This window comes from Bactrocera tryoni, chromosome 4, assembly GCF_016617805.1.
Source record: "Bactrocera tryoni isolate S06 chromosome 4, CSIRO_BtryS06_freeze2, whole genome shotgun sequence".
Lineage (NCBI taxonomy): Eukaryota > Metazoa > Arthropoda > Insecta > Diptera > Tephritidae > Bactrocera > Bactrocera tryoni.
Window position 1 is genome coordinate 73,790,144 of NC_052502.1, and position 27,029 is coordinate 73,817,172.

A 27,029-nucleotide genomic window follows, 5' to 3' on the forward strand; every position below is an offset into this window, starting at 1 on the left:
AATTTGCGGTGGCCGCATGTGCTTGCCTGTGTGGGCTTGTGTGTGTTCGCAAAGGAGTTTGCGCCTGTGCGTATGCTTACACATCTACCGCCTTTTGTAGCTTTTCAAACAAACTCTGGCGCATTGTTGCTTGATTTGTTTAATATTTGTTGTTGCCGTTGCCTGTTATTCGCTTGCGTTCTCTCTCTGTGCCTTTTTGTCACTAATAAATGTTTGCTTGACTGTTTGGCGCAACTTCGTTTTGCGGTTTCATTTTACTCTGCCACTCAAGTACTTATGTACATCTATTTGTATGCATATAACTGTATATGTATGCATGTATGTGTGTGTGTTTGAACGATTATTAAAATGTTTGCTACAATATTATCCGTTTGGAAAATTGTTACAAATTGTATTTGTGCTTTGAGGCATGGAGATCAAAATAATTTGCGTGTCAATGTGAGGAGCATAATTCCTCATATTCTTGTAATTGAGGCAGTTGTTGTTGCTTTTAGTGTATCGCAGCAGGTTGTATGGTGAATTTGTTAACGATTTTGAAAAATTTCTGTATGCTTTCCGGTAATTATGACTTGTGAACAAATTTCCTCAAGGTTGATTTTTGAGTGCTTCTAGCCCGAGTTATCATTCTATCAAAGGATAGAGCTTCACGACTGAAAAAATTCCTCTGCACGTTGGAAAACACTTCTTGATTGATTCATAGGATAATCAAGCCCCTAAATAACTCCGTAAACTACGAACTTCCGACTTCAGTAACAAACTGGGCATTGATGTTCGCCACTGTGCGGCTAATAGGTAACAAGGTAAAAGTTATTAAAAAAAAAATGTTCAAATACGAATACGGTTGTTGGAATGAGAAACCTCCCTAAAGCCGTAGAGAAAAAATCGATGTCCGGAGATGGTGGTTGTGAATTGTTGGAGAGAGAAATATTAGCCCTAGAGGAATGTACCCAATCTCCCATCTCTTAACGTGTCTGATCCTCCTCTTCACACACAAAAAGTTTTCCCCTGCTCCAAAAATGCGCATTTTTGACTTCCGAAAACTAATGGTTTCGTTTGCCGCTGTACGTAAGGATCCTGAAATGTCGTCCCACAGTTTCCTTATACCGAGTTGCTGATGAGTGCCCTCAGAGACCAGGAGTGCAAGCCGAGTAGAAACTCGTTGGACTGTTTGTTGTGATTGCAGCTTCTCGACGTCGAACCTTCCTTGTGTTTATTGACGTATGTTTTTTGCTACACAGAGGCGGGTGCGTATCTTGGCTGCAACAACATAGTGATCCGAGTCGATGTTAGGACCTCGGCGCGTACGCACGTCTAAAATACTGGAGATGTGTTTTCCGTCTATCATAACATGATCGATCTGGTTGGTGGCTTTTCGATTCGGAGACAGTCAGGTAGCTTGAGGAATATATTATATGCTGAAATCTAGTACTAAAGATAACCATATTGCGGTGCCCGGTGAAGTCGATCAGCTTCAACCCATTTGGGTATGCTTCATTATGCAGGCTGAATTTACCGCCCGTTGTGCCAAAGATACCTTTTTTCGCTCAACCTGGCGTTAAAGTAACCAAGCGCGATTTTTACATCGTGGCAAGGGCAGTTTTCATAGGCGCTCCAAGCGTTCATAGAAGACTTTTCTGGTCACATCGTCCTCCTCTTCCATCGGAGCGTGGGCGCAAATCAACAATATGTTGAAGGACTTCGCTTTGATCCGGATTGTGGCTAGACGTTCATCCACTGGCGTGAATGCCAGGACTCGGTGACGGAGTCTCTTTCTCACCACGAATCCCACACCGAATTTACGCTCCTTAAATGACCACTGTAGTAAATGCCACAAAGACTACTCGTTTCAGCCCTTGTCCCGTCCATCGGACTTCTTGCCCGGCGGTTATGTCAGCCTTTACTCTTACATCAGCCAGCTGGGCAGCCTCATTTTTCCAATTAAGGAACCGTACATTCCAAGTGCATGTCCTTAAATCGTAATTCTTAATACTATTCGTCTCAGTCCTTGTCCCGTCCATCGAACTTCTTGGACGGCGGTTATGTCAGCCTTTACTCTTACAAGGACATCAGCCAGCTGGGAGCCCCACTTTCCCAATTAAGGAACCGTACATTCCAGGTGCATGCCCTTAAATGTAATTCTTAATGCGTTTGCAGTGGTCGTCATGTAGAAGGGGTCTCTCATCCGAGGCTGTTGTTTCCTTTTTATTAGGGGCATTTCTTACGTGGCGGATCTCAAACCCAGCGCACAACCCTGGGGGGGGATGATTCGCCTTCCCACTTTAGCTCGCCTTCAAACGGATGTTTTTTGGCTACCCAGAGTATACTTGAGCTAAGACTGGAAGTCATGAGCTGCTTGAGCCATATGTAAAATAATCGTTTCTACCCACTCCCAAGTGATTGGCGCTCAGAGAACTCTCCTCACTTGCGTGAACTTCTACACATGACTCCATACTCCAAACTTTTCACAGATAAATATTAAGATTTTTCTGAGAAGTAGCAACACTAATTGCATATTTTTTGGTAGGCGGAATTCATATACTTTTCGGCATTTGTCAATGGAGTTAATCTAACGAAGAAAGTGGTCAAAGCGGTTTCTTATAAATAATACAGTTAGGGATTAGAGTTCAAGGTTTTTAGTGAAACGGCTTATTAATTTTTTAAGTTGTCGATTGCTATATGGTGTCATTTTTCATAAAGTCTCTTTAATTTGAGTCTCCGAAAAAGCCCGTAAGATGAGAAACGGCTCTCAGATAAGGACTTTTTTCTTATAAAGAGTACAGTTAGAGACCTCAGTTCGATTTTTTTGAATTATCGCTTGTAAGCTGTCATTTCTTATTAGCTAAAGCTCTCTTTATAGACTTTAATATACAAATTATATCTTTAAATACAAACTTTTTCTGTTCTTCATAGAATAAGCAGTTTAAAATCTGCTATTAACAGCGTTTGACCCTAAGTAATCTATATATTACCTTTCTCAATCATTAGCATAACTCGAATATCGAAGCAGCTCAGCGCTATTTTGGCTATTGAACGCTTTGAAAACCCTTCACTTTGATATATTTTCCACATTATTATTCAATATATTAACTTTGAGTGAATTTTCCAATTTCATGGTACATTTTCTAGCCGTAATCGATGACGGTCGACGCATAAAAGGCGGATAAAGCTGCAAACAGCGCGACTGTTTTGCAAAGTTTACGGCTTAACCGTTTGTATTATGTTGCCAGCAATGCAGAGCTTATGAATGCATTTCTGCGCGCATATTTTTCAACATTTTCACTACGCCAATTTTATTACGCATTATTATGTTTTTTTTTCATCAGCAAACTGCAGATAATTTGCAACATTAAGCGCTGATTTATACGCCACATTTTTCTCTTAGTTTCCTTCTACTTAACATCTATTTTGCGCGCTGCCTTGTATATGCATACATATATATGTATGTATATTTTCCGTTACTTTTTTGTTGCTGCGCTCATTACAATTTATTTCCAATTCACCTGCAGTTGATTTTCACTGATTTTCCTGGAGCATCCTTCAGTTTTGCTGCTTTTAATTAGCGCTTGGCGTAGCCTCGCATTGCATTCATTTTGCCCCGCGCAACTTCCATTTTCAGAACTTTTTCATATACACATTGGCGCCCCACCGCGCGCATCAATTCACGCTTTTCAGCGCGGTAGTCGGCAGTCGGCACTCGACATTCGCCATTCAATTTGCCTCGTTTAAATGTGAAAAGTAGTAAGAAAATATCTGCCAAAGCCATGCAATTTTTCTACACCATTTTATTTTTATGTTTGACAGCTATACATATGCACACATACACATACAAAGTTACGTAGTATGCATTCGATTTTATTTACAAGTGGCTTTCACTACGTTGCAACCCTGCGTTTTGCAATTGCATTCACTTTACCGACGTTCCCATTCCATTGAAGCGCGCAAGCATCGCATTGCGGTGTAAATATGCATGAAAATGTATCACTGTGCGGCTTGTTGTTGTTGTTATTATTATTGTATACTGTTGCATTTTTTATTGTGCAGCACATATAATTGCATGCTTGTTGGTTGTTTTCCAGTTGGCTACATTTTGTATCTTTTCCATTTTAGAAGTGCATTTTTACAAAACCATTTTTTTTCAAAGAAAAAGGTATTCATACATAACATACTATATACACCTCTTCAGCAATTTCATGTACAATTATGTATAATATTCATATACATAAGTAAAAAATATACACACAAGCCTCATAGAACCGAAGCGATGTAGAGTAATGGCGGCGCGGTAGGCGGATATTGCAAATGTTGGTTCTTCAGTAGTATCCATTTAATGTAAATACCTAACCCTACCTTTTGGTTGACTTAAATGTTACTTTTACTTAGAAAAACTAGAAGGAGGGAGTGGAAAGGTTTGACAACTTAATGCGAATGCGTTTTCCACATTTGGAACCGCTCCATCCTTCACTCAACTTCAGTCAATCTTCTTCTTCTTTATTGACGGGTTATAGCCAAGTTTACAACAGCGCGCCAGTCATTCTTCCTTTTCGGAGAAGAATTGGAGATTCCAAGATTCCAGGTCCTTCTCCACTTGATCTTTTCAACGGAGTGGAGGTCTTCTTCTTCCTCTGCTTCTCCCAGCGGGTACTGTGTCGATTAATTTCAGAGCTGGAGTGTTTTCATCCATTCGGACGACATGACCTAGCCAGCCTAACCGCTGTACTTTAATTTGCTAAACTATGCCGAGCTCAATCTAGAAACCTTAATTATAACGTTCAAAAAAATATCAAAGTTCAGCAGATTTTCATTGTGATACAGTTGAAGTTGACAAATTTAGAGTTGACCCATTAAATTTTAGTAGATCCAAGCTTTTTTTCCGAACTTCCGCTGGTAGAAATGCCAGTCAATGCTATTGTCGCCAATCACACTTTGCAAGTTGAGGAAGAAACTAACAACGAGTATACTTGTACTCAAAGAACCATTTGCAAGACTAATTTAAGAATTGACTTAAACGTAGATTTGTACATCTGGTTGATTCATAGTGTTATTGAAATCTTAACAACAGGAAAAAGCCATATATACTGTATTAGCTATCATAACAAAGAGGTAGCCTTGTAACTCTGGAACTTTACCATTAAGTAACTGGCAATAGCCATTAGCCACGGATTACCTATCGTTTCTACATATGAAACGACCATTGTAAACCCTGAAAGCCTTGGAAACTACAGGTAGCGAAAGAAACCGTTGTAAACCCTGAACGCCTTGGAAACTACAGGTAGCGAAAGATTACTTGAATACCATGCTTGGGAAAGAATATCAAGAATAGATCGAAAGGTTTCCTCATATCTAAAAATCTCTAAAAAGCCAATGTTGCTTGACTTTTCGAAGGTCTGCTTAAGGTTATTTAGACTTCCATAGATCGACAGAAGTAGAACTAAGATTCAAACTTGGAATGACAAACAAACAGACATACTCTAGTTACTTTTTTGGGATCCTCTCTAAGTTCTGTTGTACCAACATGCCGAGTTTCTGTGCTCTGAGCTTCTATTAGACTGTACACTTAGAAATTATAAGCATGATTTTATAGTATGAATATATTTATTTCATATCTACCGTACAGGCTTTGACATCTTTGAGAACTAAGCTACTAATCCAGTCGATTAAAACCGACACCAGGGTGGTCCGTGTTCCCAATCTTCCCTATAAATAAAAATAGGTTGCGTAGAATGTTGTCATGTCGGTTCTTTAGCGGCAAGACTTCTGTAAAGGCATTACATTTTTGTGAAGAAAGGTTTAAAACTTCTAACAGCAGAATATTTTCGTAGACGTGGTAAAACAGTTAAAAAATTTTCCCTTCGATAGCGAGCATTAAATATCACATCATATTTCTATACGATCTCCATCTCGCTCATATTTAAAGACCACTTTTTGCGCCTGCACGCACAAGTGGCTGAAGACTGTAAAGTATTTCTCACTGTTCAACACTCAGCCCAGACCAACGCCGCCTCACTTGAGTGCCGCAATCACAGAAGCTGTAGAACTTTTAATGAAAAACGTAAAACCGCAAATAACCAACTGAAAACGCTTTTGTTTTTGTAATCCTTTGTGGTGCATGTAACAACTTTTTATGGTTGAAATAATTTTTTAATCGGAATAAAGTGTATACAAAAGATTCAACGAGAAATGTGTCTGGTGGTGAGGGGGAGGAGAAAGATTTTAACTTGTGCATTTACCAATCGAATGGTAACACCAACCATTTTATACTAGGAAAGGAAAAGTTGTAGACTATCTCTTTGGTGGAACGAATAGCTACAAAGGGCGTAAAGGAGTATAAGGGTGCGTTTAGCTACTGGATATGTACCTAATAATGAACACGTATTCCACATGCTCTGTGGATGTCTTTCTTTTTTCAATAAACTTACGGCATCAATAGAGACCTTTTTGGCAGATAAGTCTTCATTCCTCTTCGAGATATTAATTTTTGTTGAAAGGTCTTCAAGTTGAATACACACTAAATCAGAATAGCTTGAGTCGAGTTTGGAGCGTAAAAATTAAAATTTTTTTTTTGCTTTTAAAACAATTTTCTCTTATCAGTTTATTGTCGAAATGTCAGTTTCTTGGACAATTCATGCGTTTTAGCTAAGTTCCACACCGTCAATTTAAAAGTTTTCCTACACTTTTCAAAGGTCTTCAAGTTTTCCCTATTCTAAGCACTAAATTAGAATGACTTGAGTCGTCTTACTGAGTTTTGAGCTCAGATTTTTTTTTTAGTTTCAGTTATCGAATTTTAATCCAATTTTCATCCAATGTCAGTCAGTTGTCAAAATGCCAGTTTGGTGTAAGTTTCGACTAAGTTTCACACCATCAATTTCACAGTGTTACTAAACTCTCCAAATAACCTAAAAATACCCATATCAATAATAAAATTAATACTCCATTCTTTTAGGTTTTTTTTTTATTTTTATTCTATCAATAACAGCAATTAAATTTATTTTTTCTTATACTGATTTTTATTACTTTCACATTACATCAACTTCTATGCGAACCATACTTTTTTGTGTAAAGTAATCTTGATTTCCGTTTCTTTACGATTAATTTCGCATAAATATTTATCTTCATTGCACAGCAACTTAAAGTAAATAACACATATTTACAATAAAATTAAAGCAAATAACAAAAAAATACAAAAAATTCGCTTAGCTAAAGTAAATTAACACTAATTGCGTCGGCTGGCTTACAGCGGGCAGCCGTGCACGTAGCCAACATTACGAAAGATCGCCGCGGCCGCTGCAGAAGTAAGAAAATTGCACGGATTCGTTGAGCTAAAGGTCGATAAGCCCGTCGGGCAGCAGCCCAGCGTTGCGCCAGACGTGCCATCGCTAACAAACTCTTTTTCCAACGTCGCCTGATGGCGCAGCTGTTCGAGACGCAACTGATTTTGACGCTTCCACTTCGTGCTGTTGGTAAAAAGTACACAATGAAGAATAGAGAGAAATTGGAAAATCTTTATAATAAGAAAATAAAAGCAATGAAAATAAAAAAGAGTTGTCGGTGACTTACCGTCTATTCTGATACCAAGTTTTCACTTGCGTTTCCGACAAGTTGAGCGTCTCTGCCACATCGCTGCGATCGGCCACCGATAAATATTTCTGACAACGGAATTTGCGTTCGAGATAGGCGAGTTGCGCGTGTGTGAAGGCAGTGCGTCTTCGGCGTGGCTTGCGTCCACCCTTGTTCAAATTTAAGCCCAGCTTGCTGTGATGCATATGATCACCGCCGCCAATACCACTTCCACCATAGCCGTGTGTTTGCATGTGTGCAGTTTGTATTTCCAATTGATTATTGGTGTTTGATGTCGCATTGCTGTTGGTGTTACTGTTCGGGTTGCGATTAGCGCCGCGCTCATCGGCATTTGGTGAATGCTGATTTGACTCCACGCTGGACTCGTTGACCATAAAGTGTAATTGCGCACTGCTATTGGCCGCCGTTCCATAGTGATGACTGTGTAGCATATCCGAATCGGGCGAGGAACGATCCTCGATGTCGATTTCTGAGTTCTCATCGGACAAATCGGAATCTGTATAGATAGAATATAGGAATTTGTTGATATTTGAAACACTTTTCTTAAAGGTAACACTTTAGTTACTGAAACATTATAAGGATCATTACTAAAGAAAAGGAATACTTGGATTTGGAAGTTTTTAAATGCAACTATCGGCCGTACAGCGAGCTTGACTCGGCATATGTATGACAGGTGGACCAAATTTTTGAGAATTTTGAGAAAAGCGCTATTAACCACCTTTAATCAAGTAAATCATAGGAAGCCTTTCCAGCTTTTCTTATTATTGATCTGATCGATGACCAGAGTTATTAAGGCATTAGCTGCATATGAAAAACTCTGAACTCTAACTCTGTGTGGCTGAGTTCAGGCCACCAAGGACTACAGCTTGGAGAATAATTGACAATCTACGACCTTACGTTAGCTGTGAATACCTAATAAGTAACCCTTCCCAAGATGAAGAGCGATACGAGATGAATTTCCGGTGATTACAAGTAAAGCTTTCATGGAGCTCCAACTGCTTTTTGCTGAGGTTTTGGAAAACTAAGCAAGCGAAATGGGGGTAGATCGCATTTTGTGGCATTCCGTGTCGCTAGTAGAAGGACTTTTACTACATTCGCAATTTTTATTTTTTAAACCCAATAAAAAATTTATAAATTTTAGTAGAGAAGCAAATACGAACTGAAAGGAAGTCAAATTTCGTGTGCAAACACAGCAGTTGCAATCGACATTGGTGCCAGGCAGCGCTGTGACGACAACCGCTACTTTGCTCATTAGTATCCCGTTGTGTTGCTCGTGTAAACGCTTAACCGCCCAAGCAGAGTGCAGCAACGTTCATCAGTATAAAAATAGCGCACATGCGGCTAGTCATATGAATGTGCTTTTCCTTCGGTAGACGCCCACGCAAATAAAGTCAACATAAGTATAAACAAACATATTTATACATATATTAGATTATTGAATATATAAGTACATATCCGAGGCTCTGGTGCCCTTTTCACTGGGGACCAAAAGCCCCGTCAGGATCGGGGAGGACCTCTCCGATACCAAATGAGGTTTCAGACAAGACGACTCTCTATCGAGTATTCGATGCCGCCGAAAGAAGACCTTCACTCTGTTGGAAAGACCAGGTGGAGAAGGACCTGTGTTTGCTCGGCTCAGTATTCTTCGAGCACGCGTCAAAGATGGACACCAGAGAAAAGAAACTCGGAATCGCAACAAAATCGATTAAATTATGAAGCGGATGGTCATTGGTGGTGAAAAGTGGGCCACTTACGACAACATCAAGCGAAAACGGCCGTGATCGAAGCGCTTTGAGCCGGCACGAACACTGGCCAAGCCCAGATTAAGGATCAGGAAAGTTTTGGTGTGTGTTTGGTGGGATTGGCAGGAAAGCGTTTACTAAGAGCTTTTCCCTATGATCAAACTCAACACCATCTGATGGAAGCAATTGCCCAGAAGCGGGCAGCTTTGACCAATAAGAGAGGAATTATGTTCCATCTGGACAACGTAAGGTCACAGACACCGATAGTGTCTCGCCAGAAGCACTGGCAGCTTAGTTTAGAGGTTATTATGATTCTAACTATTAGTACGGGCTCTGCACCAATTGATTACTACCCGTTCCTGTCTATGGCGAAGGATTTTGCTGATGAAAAATTCGCCTCAAGAAAAGTTTGTGCAAATCGACCATCCCAGACTTTTGTCAATGGGCGAGAAGTTCGGAAGTTTTCAGTACAATCACGCTATAATTTCTAGTGCGTAAAAGTGCGAACTTGGATTAAGTTATTTACGTACGTTTTGGGCATAATTCTAGTTATTACAAATATGTATTAAAATATTTTTGAAGTGGGCAAACTCACTAAAGCCGCTACATTCAACCTACCAAAGCCTGCATATTTGGCTTTGCGCACTTTGGCCCACAAAACAATGCGAAAAGCAATAAAAAACTTAAATCTAAGAATCCATTAGGCAACACTTGAAGTACCTAGACGAGCTCGTGCTCTGCCACTTATGTCTACATGTAGTTATAAATTGGTGCATCTCAGCCTTTTAACCTCTTCACATTGACTTTGACTGCCTTAAATCAGCCGCAATTTGTGCACAAAAAAAAAACCTAGCAAAAAAAGTTATACGCGTATAAAAAGCAGCAACGTTTTATTTATATCCGCCGGAGATATGTGTATATCCTGTGGATGTAACCCTAAAACCTAAACATAGACACTCATTCATGCCCTCGCTTATAGATATGTACAAGTATATGTATGGTAAGTGGACATGTGTACACGTACTCGTCGTCGAAGTATATCTACTGCGCCACTCACCGCACCGCAGGCTGATTATATTCACGTGCCGTCTTGATAGTCAATTCAATTGTTGCTTCCTGCTGGAATTTTTTAGCTAAAAGCGTTTTTCGTTTGAAGCCACTCGTACGTATTCATTCTAATTTTAACGAAGTCGAGCAGCTAGCGAGTGAAGGCAAGCAACTTGCGCTTGCAAAAAATGCGTAGGCTATCACGTGTGTCTGCCGCGCAGCAGGACAGCAAAGCTATATGTATATGCGTATTGCTGGAAAGCTTGCGTATATAGTTAAATATGTGTGTGTAAGCATTCTGCTATAGACTCGATAAGTTTCATTTTAACCCCTATTTACAAGTTAGATTTGAATGTGTTTTCTTTGCGTTATCTCACCTTTGATTTTTTTGAAAAAACTTGTGTGATGCGCTCTCAAGACACATATGTATGCTTTATATACTTATTTGTATAGCTATACATTACTACCTCATCGGACTCTTAAGTATGATTTGAAAACTTTTTAACTTTTTTATAAATATTTTTTATTACAGATTTACTTCGGCAAACCCCGTAAGTGGATTAATGAAAAAAATCGAAGCAGAAATGTGCAGCAGAAAGAATTGCAGACTTGGTAAGTAATAAAAGAATTTATTTTAATAAATTAGTTTCGATTAAGTCGAAAAGTCATAGTAGAGATAAAAAAAATTCCGTGAGCGTTTTCCAAAATTCAGAAGTGGCATAATAAAAATTAATAAATTTTGCATTATAATGCATTAATTTGGCAGAATTAGTCGATTTTGTCTCAGAATCCTTCCTAAAAGTGTTAATGACTGCTTAATGCTATTGCAAGGGTTAAAAAATTGAGGGATAAAATCAGAAACTCGTCTAAATCGTAACGACAGTAATTACAAAGGACCTACAACCAAAAATAATTTGGTCAAATTTAAAAGAAGTTTACCTTCAATTTGAAGAAAGGTCCAAACTCGGTTAGATTTTTCTGTTTGCTTTAGAGTTTAGGTTATGTTAAATTTCTGATCCCTCCAGATGGCGCGAATCACACTTAGACTGTTACTGACAATGCTTTGCGAAGCTAGATAAAAAGCTTCTGTAGTTCAGCTATCAGCTATCGGTGAAGCGTGTTTAATTTATCACAAATCTGCTTAGATGCTTTATTATGTCTAAAAAGTATGAGATCCGTGTGTTTTAGCCTTCCTTTGATAAAGATATTCGTTGAGATGATTATATCTCATCTTTTTCCAAGCAGCTGTTGTTATTGGTATTCAGTCGAATTAGCAATCTTATGTCCAGTGTCCTGTTAGAACTTCTACAACCATTGAAAGTTGCATTTTGCTTAGAGCGAAGAACTCATTAGACCTCTTACGATTTATACTTGAGGGACCTTGCGACCGTACAGCTCCTTGTAGTTGACCAACGCTCACTGAGCTGGTCTGATGCCCTTCAATCCAGTAGTGGGCCGCAAAAATTATGAGTAAGATTGAATTACCTGTCTTAACAAGCTCAACAGCCTTGCAGTTTTCTACAATGCCGCTGTGTTCAGGCATTTTAAGTGTATAACTTACATTTAACTGGTGTCGTCCAATTTACTAGATGTACTAGATTTGTCGACATAACACCATAAGGAAATCGAGTCGCTATACCTTTTATATATTTACCAAAATATTACGGTTTCAAAATGTATAGAATTCTTACATTTTATACTTAGTGTATAATACATAATTTCACGTTTGTAATATTCCTACAGGGTGTTACACATATGTGTGACTTTTTTATATATCCTTATTTTATTACCATTAAGCTTTTCCGCTTGACATGTTCCTGTTAACATGGCTTCAATTGAACATACTTGAGGTTATTCGATTTTGATTGTCATAATTTGAACAAAAAGTCACGTTATAGCACTAAACAAGCAATTATGTATATATCAATAATAAGCAAAAAACAAGGAAAACCATTAACTTCGGTCACACCGAAGCTATAACACCCTTCACAAATAAAATAGTTTTCCATGCAATAATAGTGGTATATTTGTGGTGCGATCTGAACAATTTTTTCGGAGATTATACCGTTGCCTTGGAAAATAGTCTGTCACAAATTTCGTGACGATATCTCGTCAAATACAAAAATGCTATACAAGTTGCGAAATAAAAAAGGTTTCCATACAAACATTTGAGTTTGATCGGCCAGCTTGTTGTGTGACAGCTAAATGCTATTGTTGTCCGATGTCGATGATTCCAAAAATCTTAAATCAATATCTCAAAAAATGAGGACGTTCGCGTATATAGCGATAACCAGTTGGACACGGTTAGACTTCTTCTTCTTTTTAGGTGTAGCCGATTTTACAACAGGGCACCAGTCGTTCTTCCTCTTCGCTATTTGGCGCCAATTGGAGATTGAGATAGCCAGGTCCTTTTCCATCTGGTCTTTCCGACGGAGTGGAGGCCTTTCTCTGTTTCCCCCGACGGGTACTGCGTCGAATACTCTCTAATAGCTGGAGCGTTTTCATCCATTCAGACGACATGACCTAGCCAACGTCTCGTCGTATATCTCGTACAGTTCATCATTCAATCGACTACGGTATTCGCCGCTGACCATAAATCTTTCGCAAATCCTTTCTCTGGAAAACTCGTAACGTCGGCTCATCAGATGTTGTCATGGTCCATTCCTCTGCACCATATAGCAGAGACGATGAGTGACTTGTAGAATTTGGTCTTTGTTCGTCGAGACAGGACTTTGCTTATCTATTTCCTACTCAGTCCGAAGTGCAAAAGTTATTCTGCGTTAGATTTCAAGGTTGACGCTGTTGTTTGCTGTTTGTGTAAATTCTGGATAGACGAAATTATCTACGACTTCAAAGTTATTACTGTCAGCAGTAACGTGGAAGTCGAACGATAGTGAGTCGCCTTGTCTACGCCAATAAAGAAGAATAAGTAACGTGGAAGCCAAGTGTCGAAACCCAAGTGCACCGAAAACGGGTAACACGGCAGATAAAGTGAGAACAGTCAACGATCTTGTATTGGCATGAAAGTGCATGAGATAGGTGAGGCATTAGGCCTCCAAAAACAGCCCAGTAAGAAGTTTTGGTCATAAAAAATCTGTCGGCTCGACATAACTTCACACGAGGGTTCGACACTGTTTAATCACAATTTCTTGATCTTCGAGGTTTGGTGAGAGAGTTGATTACGTAATTACCTTGCTGCTTGGTTATTCGAATTTTTTTCGCAATTTCTCCCAAATAAGTAGAAAAAGTTTCAGCGCCAGGTTGTCATTATTTGAGACTTTTGACTGAAGTGCTAATCTAAAATTAATTTTTTAATGTAAATCTCACTGTAAATACTATAATATGCTTTCGTGTGAAGAATTTGGCCTTTTAACAACTTTTCACACTGAGCCCAACGCAAAGAGATGCCGCGCATTCATTGCACGGCACTTTCAAGTGTTCATTTTTGTAGGAAAACAAATTTGTAATCGCAATAAAAGCATGCACTCGTCAACGGTTATATATAATTCGCAGTTAAACTTGCAATTAACTCATAAATAGTTTTTTAATTGTTTGAACAATAGGCAACGTTGCCATTCTGCTTGCGAAAAGCAGCGCATTCAACTTGGCCTGATATCAGTCATGTGTGGTACTCATAATTACCGTTATGGCACTTCTAAAACACACACAAATGCATGCACAGTTTCGAAATACAAGCGTATTTCACTTGACACAGGCGCATATACTACAGTTAGAAATTTTCATGGCAGCAGGCGGAGCGCATTTGAAAGTGTTGGTTTAACATTTTAATTGCCTACAAAATAGTAGTGACACACATACATACAAATAAGCGTACCAAAATGCCGCTGTGACTGCATAAGTTGCACTCATTTAAAAATTGCATGCTACTCTCTGAGCTTGCACAACGTCCCGTCGCCGCATGTATACCGCAAATCCACAACAACTCGGTCGGTTTTGGCATCCTTTTTACAAGCCCTTGCTCAAAAGTAGATGCAACCGTGTATGCATATAAGCTATACATATGCTTTTGCTCTTTGTTGCTGTTGTTGTTGTTGCTTTGTTATTGCCAGCATGGCAAAGTGGTTGTACGTGACAAATTGCTTATGAACACGTTAACATTCTCAATTCGACAAATTAAATTATTACCTCGAGCGTTTCGCATTTCTATGCACCGTATGTACATATGTACTTAAGCCTGTATGTGTGAGCGTAGATTAATGTTTTGGCTCGACATTTGCGCCAAAAAGATTTTGGGCCTATTAGCGGGTTTTTGTAGGCGATTATTTTCAAACAATGCAACGCTAATTGGCTGTGAACTATGGTGGGAGCGACAATATTCGCGCATATTTACTATACTTTCATATATCGTAGTGTGGTTGTAATAATTCCATTTGATCTTACTTCGGCCCCTTAGGTTACTAAGTTGTTACAGATTCTAAATTGTATTTAAGAACAGGCTTTTGAAGATATACTAGCATGTTCTATAGAGAAACAGAGAGTATTTGAAGGGACAAAGCTGAGTAGTAGCAGCAATGAACAGTGAATACTCACCAAGTACTCATATCGCAATCAAACACAACTAAATTTTCTCTACCATCTATGTAGTAAAAAGAAATCCATTAATTTTGCATTAAATTTGCATAGTTTACTTAGCATAGTTAGACTAATCTGCTTTGTATCTTCAGAAGGTCCAACTGCTGACTTGGTTTAAGAGTTTGGCCGGTCCCATCAAACCCGTAGCGTTGTTGGACCACACAATTCTTTTCTTATTGGCTACAGCCGACCGCTTCTAGGTGATTACTTCATTCAGACGGTAAAATTTTAGACTGTACAGGTGCGATTAAAAAGACTGGTCATAGGGGAGCAACTCATAATACATACATAATTCCATGTCAATCCCACCAAACACTTTGCAAAGCCTTCCAGACCGTCACCTCTGGCTTGTTCACCGTTTACTCTGGCTCCCGGCGATTCGACCAAGACGTTGTCGTAAGTGAATAAACTTTCTTCTCTGAATTTTCGGTAACCACCGCCTCAGAAATGGATCGGTTTTGTTGCGATTCAGCAGCGATTCCCAGAAAATCAGTCTCTTTTCTTTAATTCGTCTGGCACTCTTACGTTAAGCTTCTCTTTGTATCCAGCCTAATTTATATGTGTCCAAACGAGTTTTTGTGAAATATTCAATTGCTAGGCAAACGAAACAGTGCTAACAAGATGGCCCGACGCCACCATTACCATTATTTGTTGGATATTTTCAACAATTTGTCTTCCAGAGCGTGGTGTTTCTTTGACATTAATTGATTACCTCAACGGAATCGTTGAAACCTAAATCAAAATTGGCTGTTACTGTGCGAAGACCATAAAAACTATTCACAATTTCAGCCGCCTGGCTTGAGGTTTCGCCTTAATCCTAAAAGAACTGTAAAATATGGTGTGTTTTCTCTTTGTTGGTGTCAATCTTTGATGCATTCACAAACAATACAAAGTCAAGCAGTTACAAAAATATCTACGAAGATTTTTTAGGTCGAAATCTTGTCTTTTTATGGCCTATCAAAGCTATCTATTGGAAAAATAACGGATTTCTCTAAAATATACCTTATAAATTGGCTGATAAGTTTTCTGTTGAGGAACAAAATTCGGCAGTTCCAAATGAGGGTCAATACTCGGTTCAGTTGAGAGTTCTCAATAAAGTTTCTGTTTTGAAAAAAATAACTATAATCAAGTTAGGACTTCTAGGACTCGTACATATGTAATCCCTAACGTTGGATATTAGTGTATCCGGCATCAACGTTACTGATCTTATCGGCTCTGTTAGCAGTTATCAGCCGCTGATAGAAGTTTTTATAGGTAGGAGTAAAATTATTTTCAACAGACCCATTTATAAATTTGTTTTAAAAGACCATGCCTTAAACAAGAACACGATTAATGAAAATTTGTAATTTTTAATGAAAAAAATTAAGCAATTCAGGTTGTTCAGGTTTTTTCTTTCACGAAGTCAAAGCATTTTCATAATTGAATCTCAATCGGTACAGTTTAAGCTCATTCAAAGAATTTTTAGCAGTTGTGTTGTCTTATAATTTTAGCTTTAAAGCCAGTTTCTTCGCATTTTCGGTAATTTTAAAGTTTTTGAAAGTTGGAACTAGATTTAATAGGGTGTGTACATATGTATATAAGTCTAGGTAACTCCGAATGTACAGTAGTAAAAGACCGATCCTAAAGGATGACTACTCGCCTTGGACCTAGCAACTGTACTCCATCCGGTATCGCAAAGGACCCAAAACTGATCTATGTGTGGCTTATTGGCCTAACAGCTTAACTTAACCTAATCTAAGTATGTACATATATGAACCACGCAAATTCAAATTCGTTTTTGTTAAACCAAGAAAAATTAAAATAAAAATTTAAATTCTATTTTTTAAGTGCAAAAAACTTATAATAAACGTAACTCTAGCATATTTTATAGAATATTTCTTTATAATAATTAATTCAAGTTCGTCTTACCGCTGTCCGGCGGCGGGCGATTTATTAAATCTCCCAGCAGATCTCGTATTAAAAATGACTTGGAGCTCGGGTGATGCATTTTGCAGCTTAAATGTGTTTATAATAATTTCTAAAACGCCAAAAATTTTATTTTTTTATTAATTTCACTTTTTGTAACTTTCAACGTATCAACAAGCCTGTTGTATGCTCAGTCGTCCTTTAATAATTAAATGTGAATTGTTTTTTTACTTGAGCTTTTCTTGAAATGTTTCACAGAGAATAAGAAAAGTATTTTTACCGTTACACTATCAATTATTGCCGCACTTAAATTTGTGTATTTCAGTTTTTAAGGATTTTTATAAGAATCATATGGCTATACATTGCTTTTTATTCCTTGTCAAATTTACTTTTATTGATTTTCTTTGCACTCGATTTTTTTTTGCTAATAAATATGTATTTTTATTTAAATTAATTTAATTTTTTTCTTAAACTAACTTCCTGTGGTTAACGCGTAACCGCTGCAAATGAAGTCAAATGGCCAACTGATTGTGCCGTTTAATCCGTTTAACGGTTAAAACACCAATGTTACGTACGCAGGATAACGGCTGTGCGAATATGATAGCGCTGCCGCTGATAAAATGAATTAACGCAAATTGTCGGCTGCCAGGACTCTCTTAGCAAGTAAAATGTAAAAAAAAAGTTTATTAGTATGTGTGCAGAGAAAAATTTTCAACCCGCTGCTGCATTACATTTAACCGTTATTTAATAAAAACGCGTATTAATAGCACATATGTATGTGATACAAACATATGCAAGCGCTCTCTCCGCTATCTAAACGCTTGCTGTCATCCTGCCACGCGCATATTGACAACTGCCATCTGCTCATCTCAATCGCATCCTTATGGGCTTACTCTCATACACGAACACACGTAGTATACTCTCCAACATCCACCCACCCACAGCGGTTATATGTTGGCCATTTTGTTTTTGAAAAAATACCGTTAAGCTCCCGCTTACGCTTATACGCTGCTATTAGCACACTTCATGCCATCTCTTTCACTCTATCATGCACTTGTTCCCAACCCGCCACCCACTCACACGCTGTTACTGCATGTCCTGTGGAGGACATTACATTGCTTTTCGCTGATTGGTCACATATTTAGCAACCCCCGTAGGTTTTATAAATGTTTTCAATTTTTGTATCCGCACCGCTTTGTAAGCTTGTGTGGCGTGGGCGCGTTTAGCATAATTTCTTAGCATTTTAGGCAAATCGCATCAAGTTTTACTTTGCCAACCTATACATATACATACATACATAAATATATATCCGTTGTCGTTTTTGTATTTTAGAAATTTCGGCTTCGAAAGGCTAACGCTTGCCGCTTAATTAGGCAGCAATTTTATGGTGAGGGCAACACTTGAAAAGTTTCTGTTGTTGAAGCCATTTTTTGGATTCGTTTTCTTGAGGTCAGACAATATGAAGACTTCTTTACAATCATTCGTTAGATGGGAGCTCGTTTAGTTAAACCGTTAAATTTAATTTGGAGAATCTCTAATGTCAGCAGATACTCAATCACAATTATTTCATTCTCAAAGGTTTTGCCGCAGGAAACTGTTAGGTACAGTTTAAAATAGCAGAGTAGTGGATTAGTAGTAAAATTGATAAGGTTAATGTTTGGAGGATAAATACCTACTCTTATGAGTAGAGAAGAACTGGTTGACTCCTCATCGAAAGTACGCTTACACTTCAGCGGAGACTTAGATGTTTTTTGTGAAACATACAAATACTAAACCCTTCTATTATGCATTTTTCCCTTGCCCAGGGCGCGCTTTGCATTACCTACTTCAGGGCAAGGCTTCCAAGATCGACCTAATGCAGGTCAGTTTTTACTCTCCCTGCATCCAGTGATGTCTTTGATTGCTATTTCATTCCCTTTTATTGATGCGAATTCTCTGGAATCTGTGTCGATGTCACCTTTTTTTTAGTGCTTCTCACTTACGAGGCAATTTGCTGCCATTTCGTCGCCGATTATAATTTTTTTTCACTAGATTTTCTGTGTTTAACTACCGAAGCTTGTTTTCTATTCTTCATGCTTCCTTCCATCGGCGGCACTTAAAAAAGTTATGTTTAGCATTGTCTAGTGATTGATCTTGGTAAATACATGTCATATTCTACCGGCGTTTTTGGAAATAACCTTGACCCGAGAGCATTTGTGTTATGTAGCGGTTCACCGACATCTCTATATCTCTGATTAGTGTAGCAGTCCACCTTCCTTTGCAATCCCTTATTCACTTATCTTACAAGACTTCAAATGTAGCTGCCTCATCTGTTGTCTTGCGGATATGCGTAATTCTGTTCCGTACTTTTTCCGTAATCAGGGTTATCTTTTATCCTTTGTGAGTAGATCTATTTAAATAACGCCGCGTTACAATTTAGATAGTGTGATTCGTAATACCTATATTTTTCGATGAAGGTTTCAAGTTCTCGGTCAATTTTTTTGAAACCATATCTTGTCTGTTTATAACCTCAAATAAATCGATTTCGGTCGATCCAGAAGGAAGACCAGTGCAATATTTCCCAATCTCTATCAAACTATATCTTAAGGAGGGCTAATATCCGATTTTTCGAAGCTGTAAAGTAAATTAGATCGAGTTTACGAGGATGCAACAATAGTCGGACCAGAGCAAGCAAATTTAAACGTTAATTTTAAGAATAACTGATGACTAATAATTTACTTGTTCGAACGTGAGCTTTAACCTTAAAGAGAGAGGTATCTGGTAGAAAGCAGCTAAATCTAAGTTCTCAAATCCGCAGTTGGCTTATTAATCATCCAGAACCTTTCCTTATGAAAAGGCGGAAACGCGAATTGTGAGCTCAAAACTCTCTTGTCGAAGTATTAAAGTAAAGTGTCTGAAATCTTTCACTACCCCCACGTCGCTAACGCTTTCGGTTAAATGAAACCAATTCTTGTTTTTCAAAACCTCCCTTGGTTGAGTTTCTAACTAAAATATTTATTTTTCCGTTATTAGAACAAAAAACTATTTCGTTTTTCGTTTGCACTATATATTATATAAATATTATTACAATATGGTATATGTACATTTCTTCAAAGCGTTTTGAGGCAGAACTTATTTATAAATATTTGAATGCCGCCATTGTGGCACCAATTAGATGTAAAGACCCGGTAACTAGCACATCCATCGGCTGCTGCATGCCGTAAACGGCGCGCACATCTCGAAAACAATCATGTATCGAACCGAATGTTTTCGAGGTATCCTTTTCATCTGACTCAAGGCATAACTGACACCAAATGCTCGCATGTAGACGAGCACGCTTCAACTGTTCCGTTATGCCAAAGACCGAAGTATTGTCATTGTGGTTTGAGGCACCCGAAGCAATGTTGGGCACAAAGTAAACCGTATCGAAGTCGATAGTGCTGTAGAGAACCTCAAGCAGGCGCCGCGAATCACGTTCACCGGTGGTATTGAAGATGAGCACACGTGGGTTCGGGCTAAAAAAAGTTAAGAATTTTTAATAATGATTTTTAAAAGTTATTTAATGGTTACCAACCTCTTTTCCGTTACACGCTTAAACCAATCACTGCATACGCGCAAACTCTCGACAGTGTGCGCACCATCAATGTGAAATCTAAAGGCGTAATGAAATTTATTAGCTGGAGTTTGTAATAGTGTTTGTTAAAAATAACTTACTTCAGCTTATCAATGCCCAAGATTTGGCAACGTCCCGGCCAATTGCACTGCTGCAAACCTTTTTCCACTTCCTTTCTTAGCTGCGTAAGCTCAATTTGTTTGTAGCGTTCGTAGCCATTTTTACGCAACCAATCGTAGGCTAGCTGTATGGCCAAAGAGCCATTAAGTCGTATCACTTCATTGAGGCTAGAAAGTAGCTCTGTATTTTCGGGTGTACGGAAGTATTCTGCATACTCAGGCGCTATGTGTAGCGTGGCCTGGAAATACATTGAGAATTTATAAATATATAAAGTTAATTTTCGACAAATCACTATGCCCTTAGCCCTACATTATGTTCCGCGGCACGCTTTTTGATCACATCGAGGCATTCTTTTTGTGTTACAGATGTGTAAACATCAGCGTTGTCTTTAATAATACCCGACTTTTGCCAAGCGATTTCAGTAAGCGTATCGCCCAACAATTGTGTGTGCTCCAGTCCAAGTGAGGTTATGCCGACGGTTTGCGTATTTCTGTAAACAATTAATAAATAAAACTTTTCAGAATTAAATATTTTTAAAGTTTATATATTACAAATAATAAAAGAGTTGCTCATCTAAGCATTTTTTAAAGGTCTAAACGCCATATTATACTATATTGAATATCAATGAGTCTAAACACCATAATATTTTAAATTGAATGTCATCACATTATTTCAAAGTGGAATTTAAAAATTACGAAGTTTTTGAGAAAAAAATCTATTTAATTAATTTTGTTTACAAACACGCGTCTTAAAATGCAGCTCGTCTTGATACGTGAATCGTATGTTGCATAAATTTCACTTCGTTTTATCAAGCATGTTTTCTTTTGTCATTTACCTTATCACATTTGTGCAGTCCAACTCGCCGCCAATGCCCACCTCCATTATGACAACCTGCACTTTCTCTTCGAGGAACAGATGAAAGCTTAGTATCGTTAGGAACTTAAAATATGCCGGCATATCCCCCTCATATTGCTGTTGTTTACGCAGGCAATTGTAGACGCGTCTGAAGGTGCGTACAAATTTGTGTTTCGATATGGGTTCACCGTTGAGGCGAAGCCTTTCCGTTACTGACAACAAGTGTGGTGAACTATAGAAGCCGGTTTTGATGCCATGTGCGCGAAGTATAGATTCGGTTAGGGCACATGTTGAACCCTAAAACACAAAGATAAAATGTAGTACATAAACCTCTGAAATTATAACTCAATGAAATTGAAAATTAGTAATTGCCGTTTTCTCAATATCTGTATAGCAGCCAATCTGTCAGTTCCATCTGTCAGTTAAGTTCTGGTTAAAAAAAAATGTTCTTTACCGACTTTTGGTTATGTTAATATAAAAAAGGTTCTTTACAGAATTTTTGTTAAGTTAACCAGAACTTAACTGTCAGCTGGTTACTAACCAGACATTGAGGAAGCCGCTCCAAAGGCCCTACTAGTATTATAATACTGTTACTTTTGAATAATGTGCTCTTGGAAAAGTTATAATCGGTTATAAAGATGTGATTAATTATTCAACAAACTGCATTTTTCATTTTCATTAAAAAGCTTAAAGTGTGTAAAATTCTATTCAGGCTTTCCATATTCGAAAAGCCTAAACTGTGATATATATTCTTTATATGTATCTGCCTTTAATAAGTGGAGGTTGAAAATTTATTTATGGGTTTCTTTATGAGTAATATATTTTTGCCAATTAGCTAGTGTTATATACCCACAAATATACATATATACATACATATGTTTGTACATATTAGGTTCTAATACATCCCCCATTCAAATTTAATCAACTAGTAATTGTGAACTGGTTTGTACCGAAAAAATTGAGGGGGTTATCAAGTTCAAGTGTCTTATAAATTATCAACGAATTGCATATGACAGTGCGTAAAAATATGAAATTTAATTTGCATTTCAAAACATGAGCTCAAAAGATTATAAATGTTTTTGTAATTATGAAATCCTAACAAAAATATGCAATACATACTTATTTCTTTGGTTTTGTGCGCCTACGTCATTGTTTTGTTAAGTCTTAAGGTACAGCAATTACTGTATTAGCATTTTTCATTATTTTCTACATAAATATTCTATTATTTTACTTAAAATAAAATCATCATACTTAAAATCAGTCTTTCCCTTACTTTGTTGCTTTTTTAATTTATTTTAATAATTTTGATTTTTATTATTATAATTTTCTGCATAAAATATTGTTTTTTTTGCATCCTATATAAAATCATTAAATACTTAAAAATTTGGTAAATTATTTATATATTTTTTTTCAGTAATATTTTTTTAGTTTTTTTTTCAGTAATATTTTTTAGTTTTTTTTTCAGTAATAATTTTTTAATTTTTCAGTAATAATTTTTGTATAATTTTTTTTCTACGATGAATAAAATTGCTTTAATCTCTAAAATGTAGTTTCTCCCACTATGTATAAATTTTGGGCATTAAAGCAGTTATATTATGCAACAAATAATTATCAAAATTTGTTTTAACCGCAAATATATTCACACTGCAAGGCGACAATCGCTTTAATCATGGTTTAATTAGCGAATAGTGCTAACATAGAGTTGTGTTAAAGTTTCTATGAGTTTCTAAAAGCCGAATTGTCAAAACTAACCGAAACTCTTGTGTATGTGTGGTCTGGTCGCTTATCTATAAAAATAATTGTACTGTGATACTAGCATTAATGTTTTTACTTGGCTGTGATATCGATAACTTTAGAGCAGCTCATCATAATACAATTTTTAAATTCAAATTTAAAACGATCCCTTTAAAATATTACAATTGCAATACATGTTGCACAGTGTCATCCTTAAGTTTTTGTTTAAATTGCATGTCTGTGCAAACTTAAAAAAAAACTTATCTAATAAAAATAATGTAAAGTAATAAAGTACTTTTCGTATGTATTTACAAATGCTTATAACTGCTAATATAATCCCGGTGGCATTTAAAGCGCGACAGTTATATGCTGGCATGTAAGTGCTTATAAGTTATTTGTTGCAATTTTTGTAGATAACGTAATGGTTTAGATATGCCTGTTAGCCTTGCGATAATATTTACAAAATTTGCGTAGCTAAAAACTAGAGTGTTTTGCTGTTGGCAGCTATTTCATAACAGTTATCTAAGTTGGCAATTATGTTTGATTGAAGCAATTGATCTATTTCATTTATAATATACATATGTATTGTGACTGTTGATAGCAAAGTTATGAAAAAACAAAAGAGTGTGTGAAAGCTTGTTCGAATATTTGTAGATTTCATATTTAATATGAGTTAGTGTTATAGAAGGTTTCAAATGCCCCATTCGCAGGTATTTACTCCACTTGACACCCGCGAAAATGGAAATACTCACAGAAATACACATATATTTTTAACTATTTCTACTTATCGCTACCACTTACCTTCCCCTTTGTGCCAGACACGTGTATGAAAGGTATCTTCTCCAATTCTTCCAAACTCAGGCCACTTCGCTCCATATACTTGTGCATATCACTTAATGGCAATTGTTTATTATTCAATAAAATTGAGCGGCGTATCGTTGTCGCATTCGATTGCAGCGTATTCAAATCACTAACACATTCCTAATACCAGGTGCGAAAAATAAATAACATTAACAACAACAGCACATATGTAGACTCATGAGTCTGTAAACAAAGCACTGCTGAAACGCTATGCGGCGCTACACAACATAAACACGTGTAGAATATTTCGCACGCGCTGGCAGCACATGTATTGACGTTACTAGCAAGATACTAAGCTTTAGAGAAAAGCCTTGTATGCTTAAAACACACGTGCAGCAACGTCATACAGCATTTGTTGTAGTACATCACTGCAAGTGGGAAAAACGCATGCGTGCATGCATTCCATACACTTAAGCTCACCTCATATTGCTGTTCAATACTGGGTTCCGGCTGTTTTTGTGGTTTCTGTGTGGCAAAGTTACATGTCAATGATGGCGTTGCTAATCCTTGTGGCATTGCTGCAACTGGTGCTGGCTTTTCGGTACTTAACATGTTGATATCAGCACGCCGCGGCAATAGAAACGAACGTGATGTTTGCGAGAAGTAAGCTCTATGTTCAATAAGCGACAAGCGACTGAACAGCACTCGTCGAGCCATTTTGCGCGAGCACAAACTGGAAATTTGAAATAATAATACATAAGCAAAATGGTAAAAAATCTACACACAGTAGGGGCAAACACATGTATTGTTTTGAACATATGTATGTATGTATATACCTACACACATGTATATGCGCCGAAGAGCCTATCCGCAAAATTGAGCGCAAAAATGACAAACATATGGAATATTTACGTATGTAGGTTCTTTACTTTGAGCAAAGCGGTTCTGTTTAAAATTATCGCACGAATCTTGAGAATGATAAGCAAAAATGTAGTTTTACAAAGTTCTGAGCTTCTAAATAAATAAATGTTAGCGCACTCAAATTATGAGAAAATTATAAGTTTCTAATATTGTTGAATATTTTATTGCTACACAATCACAATATTGCTGGCAATAAGGCAATATTATGTTTTTATGTTCATACATAATGTTACGTGTACAGATCGATAAACCAACGTAAAGTATTTAATAGTGGATAATTTATCGTTACATTTGAAAGTGTGCTTTCTCTATAAACTACGGTTAGTGCATGACTTTTTGTTACTTAAGTGTAATTTTATAATATGATATGGAAAATTCAGACTTTTCAAGAGAATAAGTTAATTAAATTAATTGTGTAGCATCAGAGGCAATCGTGCTGGCCAATTATAAAAGTGTTTAACAGAGTATTAACAGATGTACTTTACCTCCTACATACAAATTCATCATTTGCATATTGGAACTGAGAACTGTTCAAAGTTAGACATGCAAGAACATGTAAAATATGCGTCAGCTTGAAAGCGTCAGAGCACATTTATATGTGTGGTTTTTGCAATTCTCATGGAAACGATAACAATATTTATGAATATTTTAAAGTACATACTTATTTATACTTATGTACATAAGAATGTAGGTTAAATGGCAAATGTTTTTATAAAACATGAAAGCGCACACCAAAATTTATGTATGTACATATATGTTCCACGTTGTTGGCAGGACAAACATTTAATTGATCACAAACAAGTTCTTGTGTGGAAAACATATTTATTTGTGAAGGGTATAATAGCTTCGGTGTTTTAAATACACATTTTTTTCACCAGATCCGTTATACTTTTTTCTCTGTATCGGAATTATTTAATGTGGAAGTCTGTTTCTCTGGTAATTTCAGTGTGATTTTTAAATCTGTGTCTAAATAAAACTCTTAAATAAATATTAGACATTGTGGAGTTTTTTTTCCTTTCTTATCATGACTAAATTATCATGTAATAGTCCTTTGATGATGGAGGGTAACTTATTTGTTTTGAATAGATTTTGAAAATGAGCAATGATTAAAAGTTTATTATCCTATAACTAAATTATAACGAATTAACAGATGTTTATACCTACATAAGTACATACGAATGTATCTTTTTATGCAGCATTTGATTACTTCACCTCCACTTTTTTTCGAATTTTGTTTACAACCGCTGATAAGAAAAGTAAACACTTGAGAAGAGAACTACTGAAAAATCTAAAAGCAATTTATTTCTAATTTTGACCTCTGCATTTAAGGTTATCAAACTGTATAATATGACCATCATCATTTACATATGTATGCGCATGTAAACAATATTGAGTGAATGTTTTATTTAGACACATAGACACAAATGAATTGTGGTTATTCTGGATATATGTACATAAAAATGCACTGTAATAAATTGTGCAGAAATAATACAATTCTTTAATAGAACCTTTGAACAAATGTTTAAGCCCGATGCTCGATCGCTCAATTGAAATATTGTTAATCGATAGCATTTCTTGTAGGCATGCAATTTGCTACTGGGTTAAACTCGCTTTTTCTACATTGGTCGACAGTGCAACACTTGCTTTTGTGATAACGACAAAAAATAATTGTTTACGAAAAGAGAATAAAGCATGTTTCCAAGATTTGACAACACACGTGGTTTGCAAACAGCACTGACATTTCAATTGGAAAACTTTTGTTAACAAATTCTATAATTTAAACAATAAAAGGTGCACTGAATTGTGTTTTTATACGTGTTTCTTAGTGAAAGTGTAGTAAATTTAATAATTTCACGTTTTATGTTTGTAAAAATTATTACGTAAACATTGAAGCACAACACTACAATTGAGTTTGAACACAAAAAGGCTTTCGAACAAAACCACATTAAAGTTACTACACAGCAACACTTCGTTTGGATGCATTTTCATTTTTAAAGGAATTATTAATTTCAATTTTACTTACGAATTATTGTGATGTAGTGAAACACTTCAAATGATTTTTCGCGACTTAATTGATTTGCTTTTAAGTTGACATAAACAGCTGATGGTTTGAAAAAAATTTATAAGCACAGCAAAGAGAACAA

General features: G+C 36.8%; 2 protein-coding genes across 2 annotated transcripts; both read right to left on the reverse strand.

The window, feature by feature from the left end:
• Nucleotides 1-6,950: 6,950 nt before the first annotated feature.
• LOC120774468 (barH-like 2 homeobox protein) lies at nucleotides 6,951-17,640 on the reverse strand. Its single transcript, XM_040104124.1, has 3 exons — nucleotides 16,866-17,640; nucleotides 7,555-8,071; nucleotides 6,951-7,451 (listed from the first exon to the last, which is right to left on the reverse strand). The coding sequence occupies exons 1-3, from the start codon at nucleotides 16,942-16,944 to the stop codon at nucleotides 7,229-7,231; spliced, it is 819 nt and encodes a 272-aa protein (XP_039960058.1). The 5' UTR covers nucleotides 16,945-17,640; the 3' UTR covers nucleotides 6,951-7,228.
• Nucleotides 17,641-19,921: 2,281 nt separating this feature from the next.
• Nucleotides 19,922-26,984, reverse strand: LOC120774167 (folylpolyglutamate synthase, mitochondrial). The gene is made up of 8 exons (XM_040103587.1): nucleotides 26,909-26,984; nucleotides 24,445-24,697; nucleotides 23,965-24,144; nucleotides 21,410-21,726; nucleotides 20,884-21,064; nucleotides 20,556-20,812; nucleotides 20,416-20,493; nucleotides 19,922-20,356 (listed from the first exon to the last, which is right to left on the reverse strand). The coding sequence occupies exons 2-8, from the start codon at nucleotides 24,679-24,681 to the stop codon at nucleotides 19,978-19,980; spliced, it is 1,629 nt and encodes a 542-aa protein (XP_039959521.1). The 5' UTR covers nucleotides 24,682-24,697; nucleotides 26,909-26,984; the 3' UTR covers nucleotides 19,922-19,977.
• Nucleotides 26,985-27,029: the final 45 nt, after the last annotated feature.

Bases quoted from the DNA above. Each gene is read 5' to 3' on its own strand.
- LOC120774468 (XM_040104124.1), bottom strand. From the start codon at position 16,944: ATGCATCACCCGAGCTCCAAGTCATTTTTAATACGAGATCTGCTGGGA. The intron at 8,072-16,865 runs GTAAGACGAACT...CTATCTATACAG, and splicing joins TCGCCCGCCGCCGGACAGCG to ATTCCGATTTGTCCGATGAG. The intron at 7,452-7,554 runs GTAAGTCACCGA...TTTTACCAACAG, and splicing joins ACTTGGTATCAGAATAGACG to CACGAAGTGGAAGCGTCAAA.
- LOC120774167 (XM_040103587.1), bottom strand. From the start codon at position 24,681: ATGGCTCGACGAGTGCTGTTCAGTCGCTTGTCGCTTATTGAACATAGA. The intron at 24,145-24,444 runs GTGAGCTTAAGT...ACCTGGTATTAG, and splicing joins GTATTGAACAGCAATATGAG to GAATGTGTTAGTGATTTGAA. The intron at 20,813-20,883 runs GTAGGGCTAAGG...ATGTATTTCCAG, and splicing joins AGCGTGCCGCGGAACATAAT to GCCACGCTACACATAGCGCC.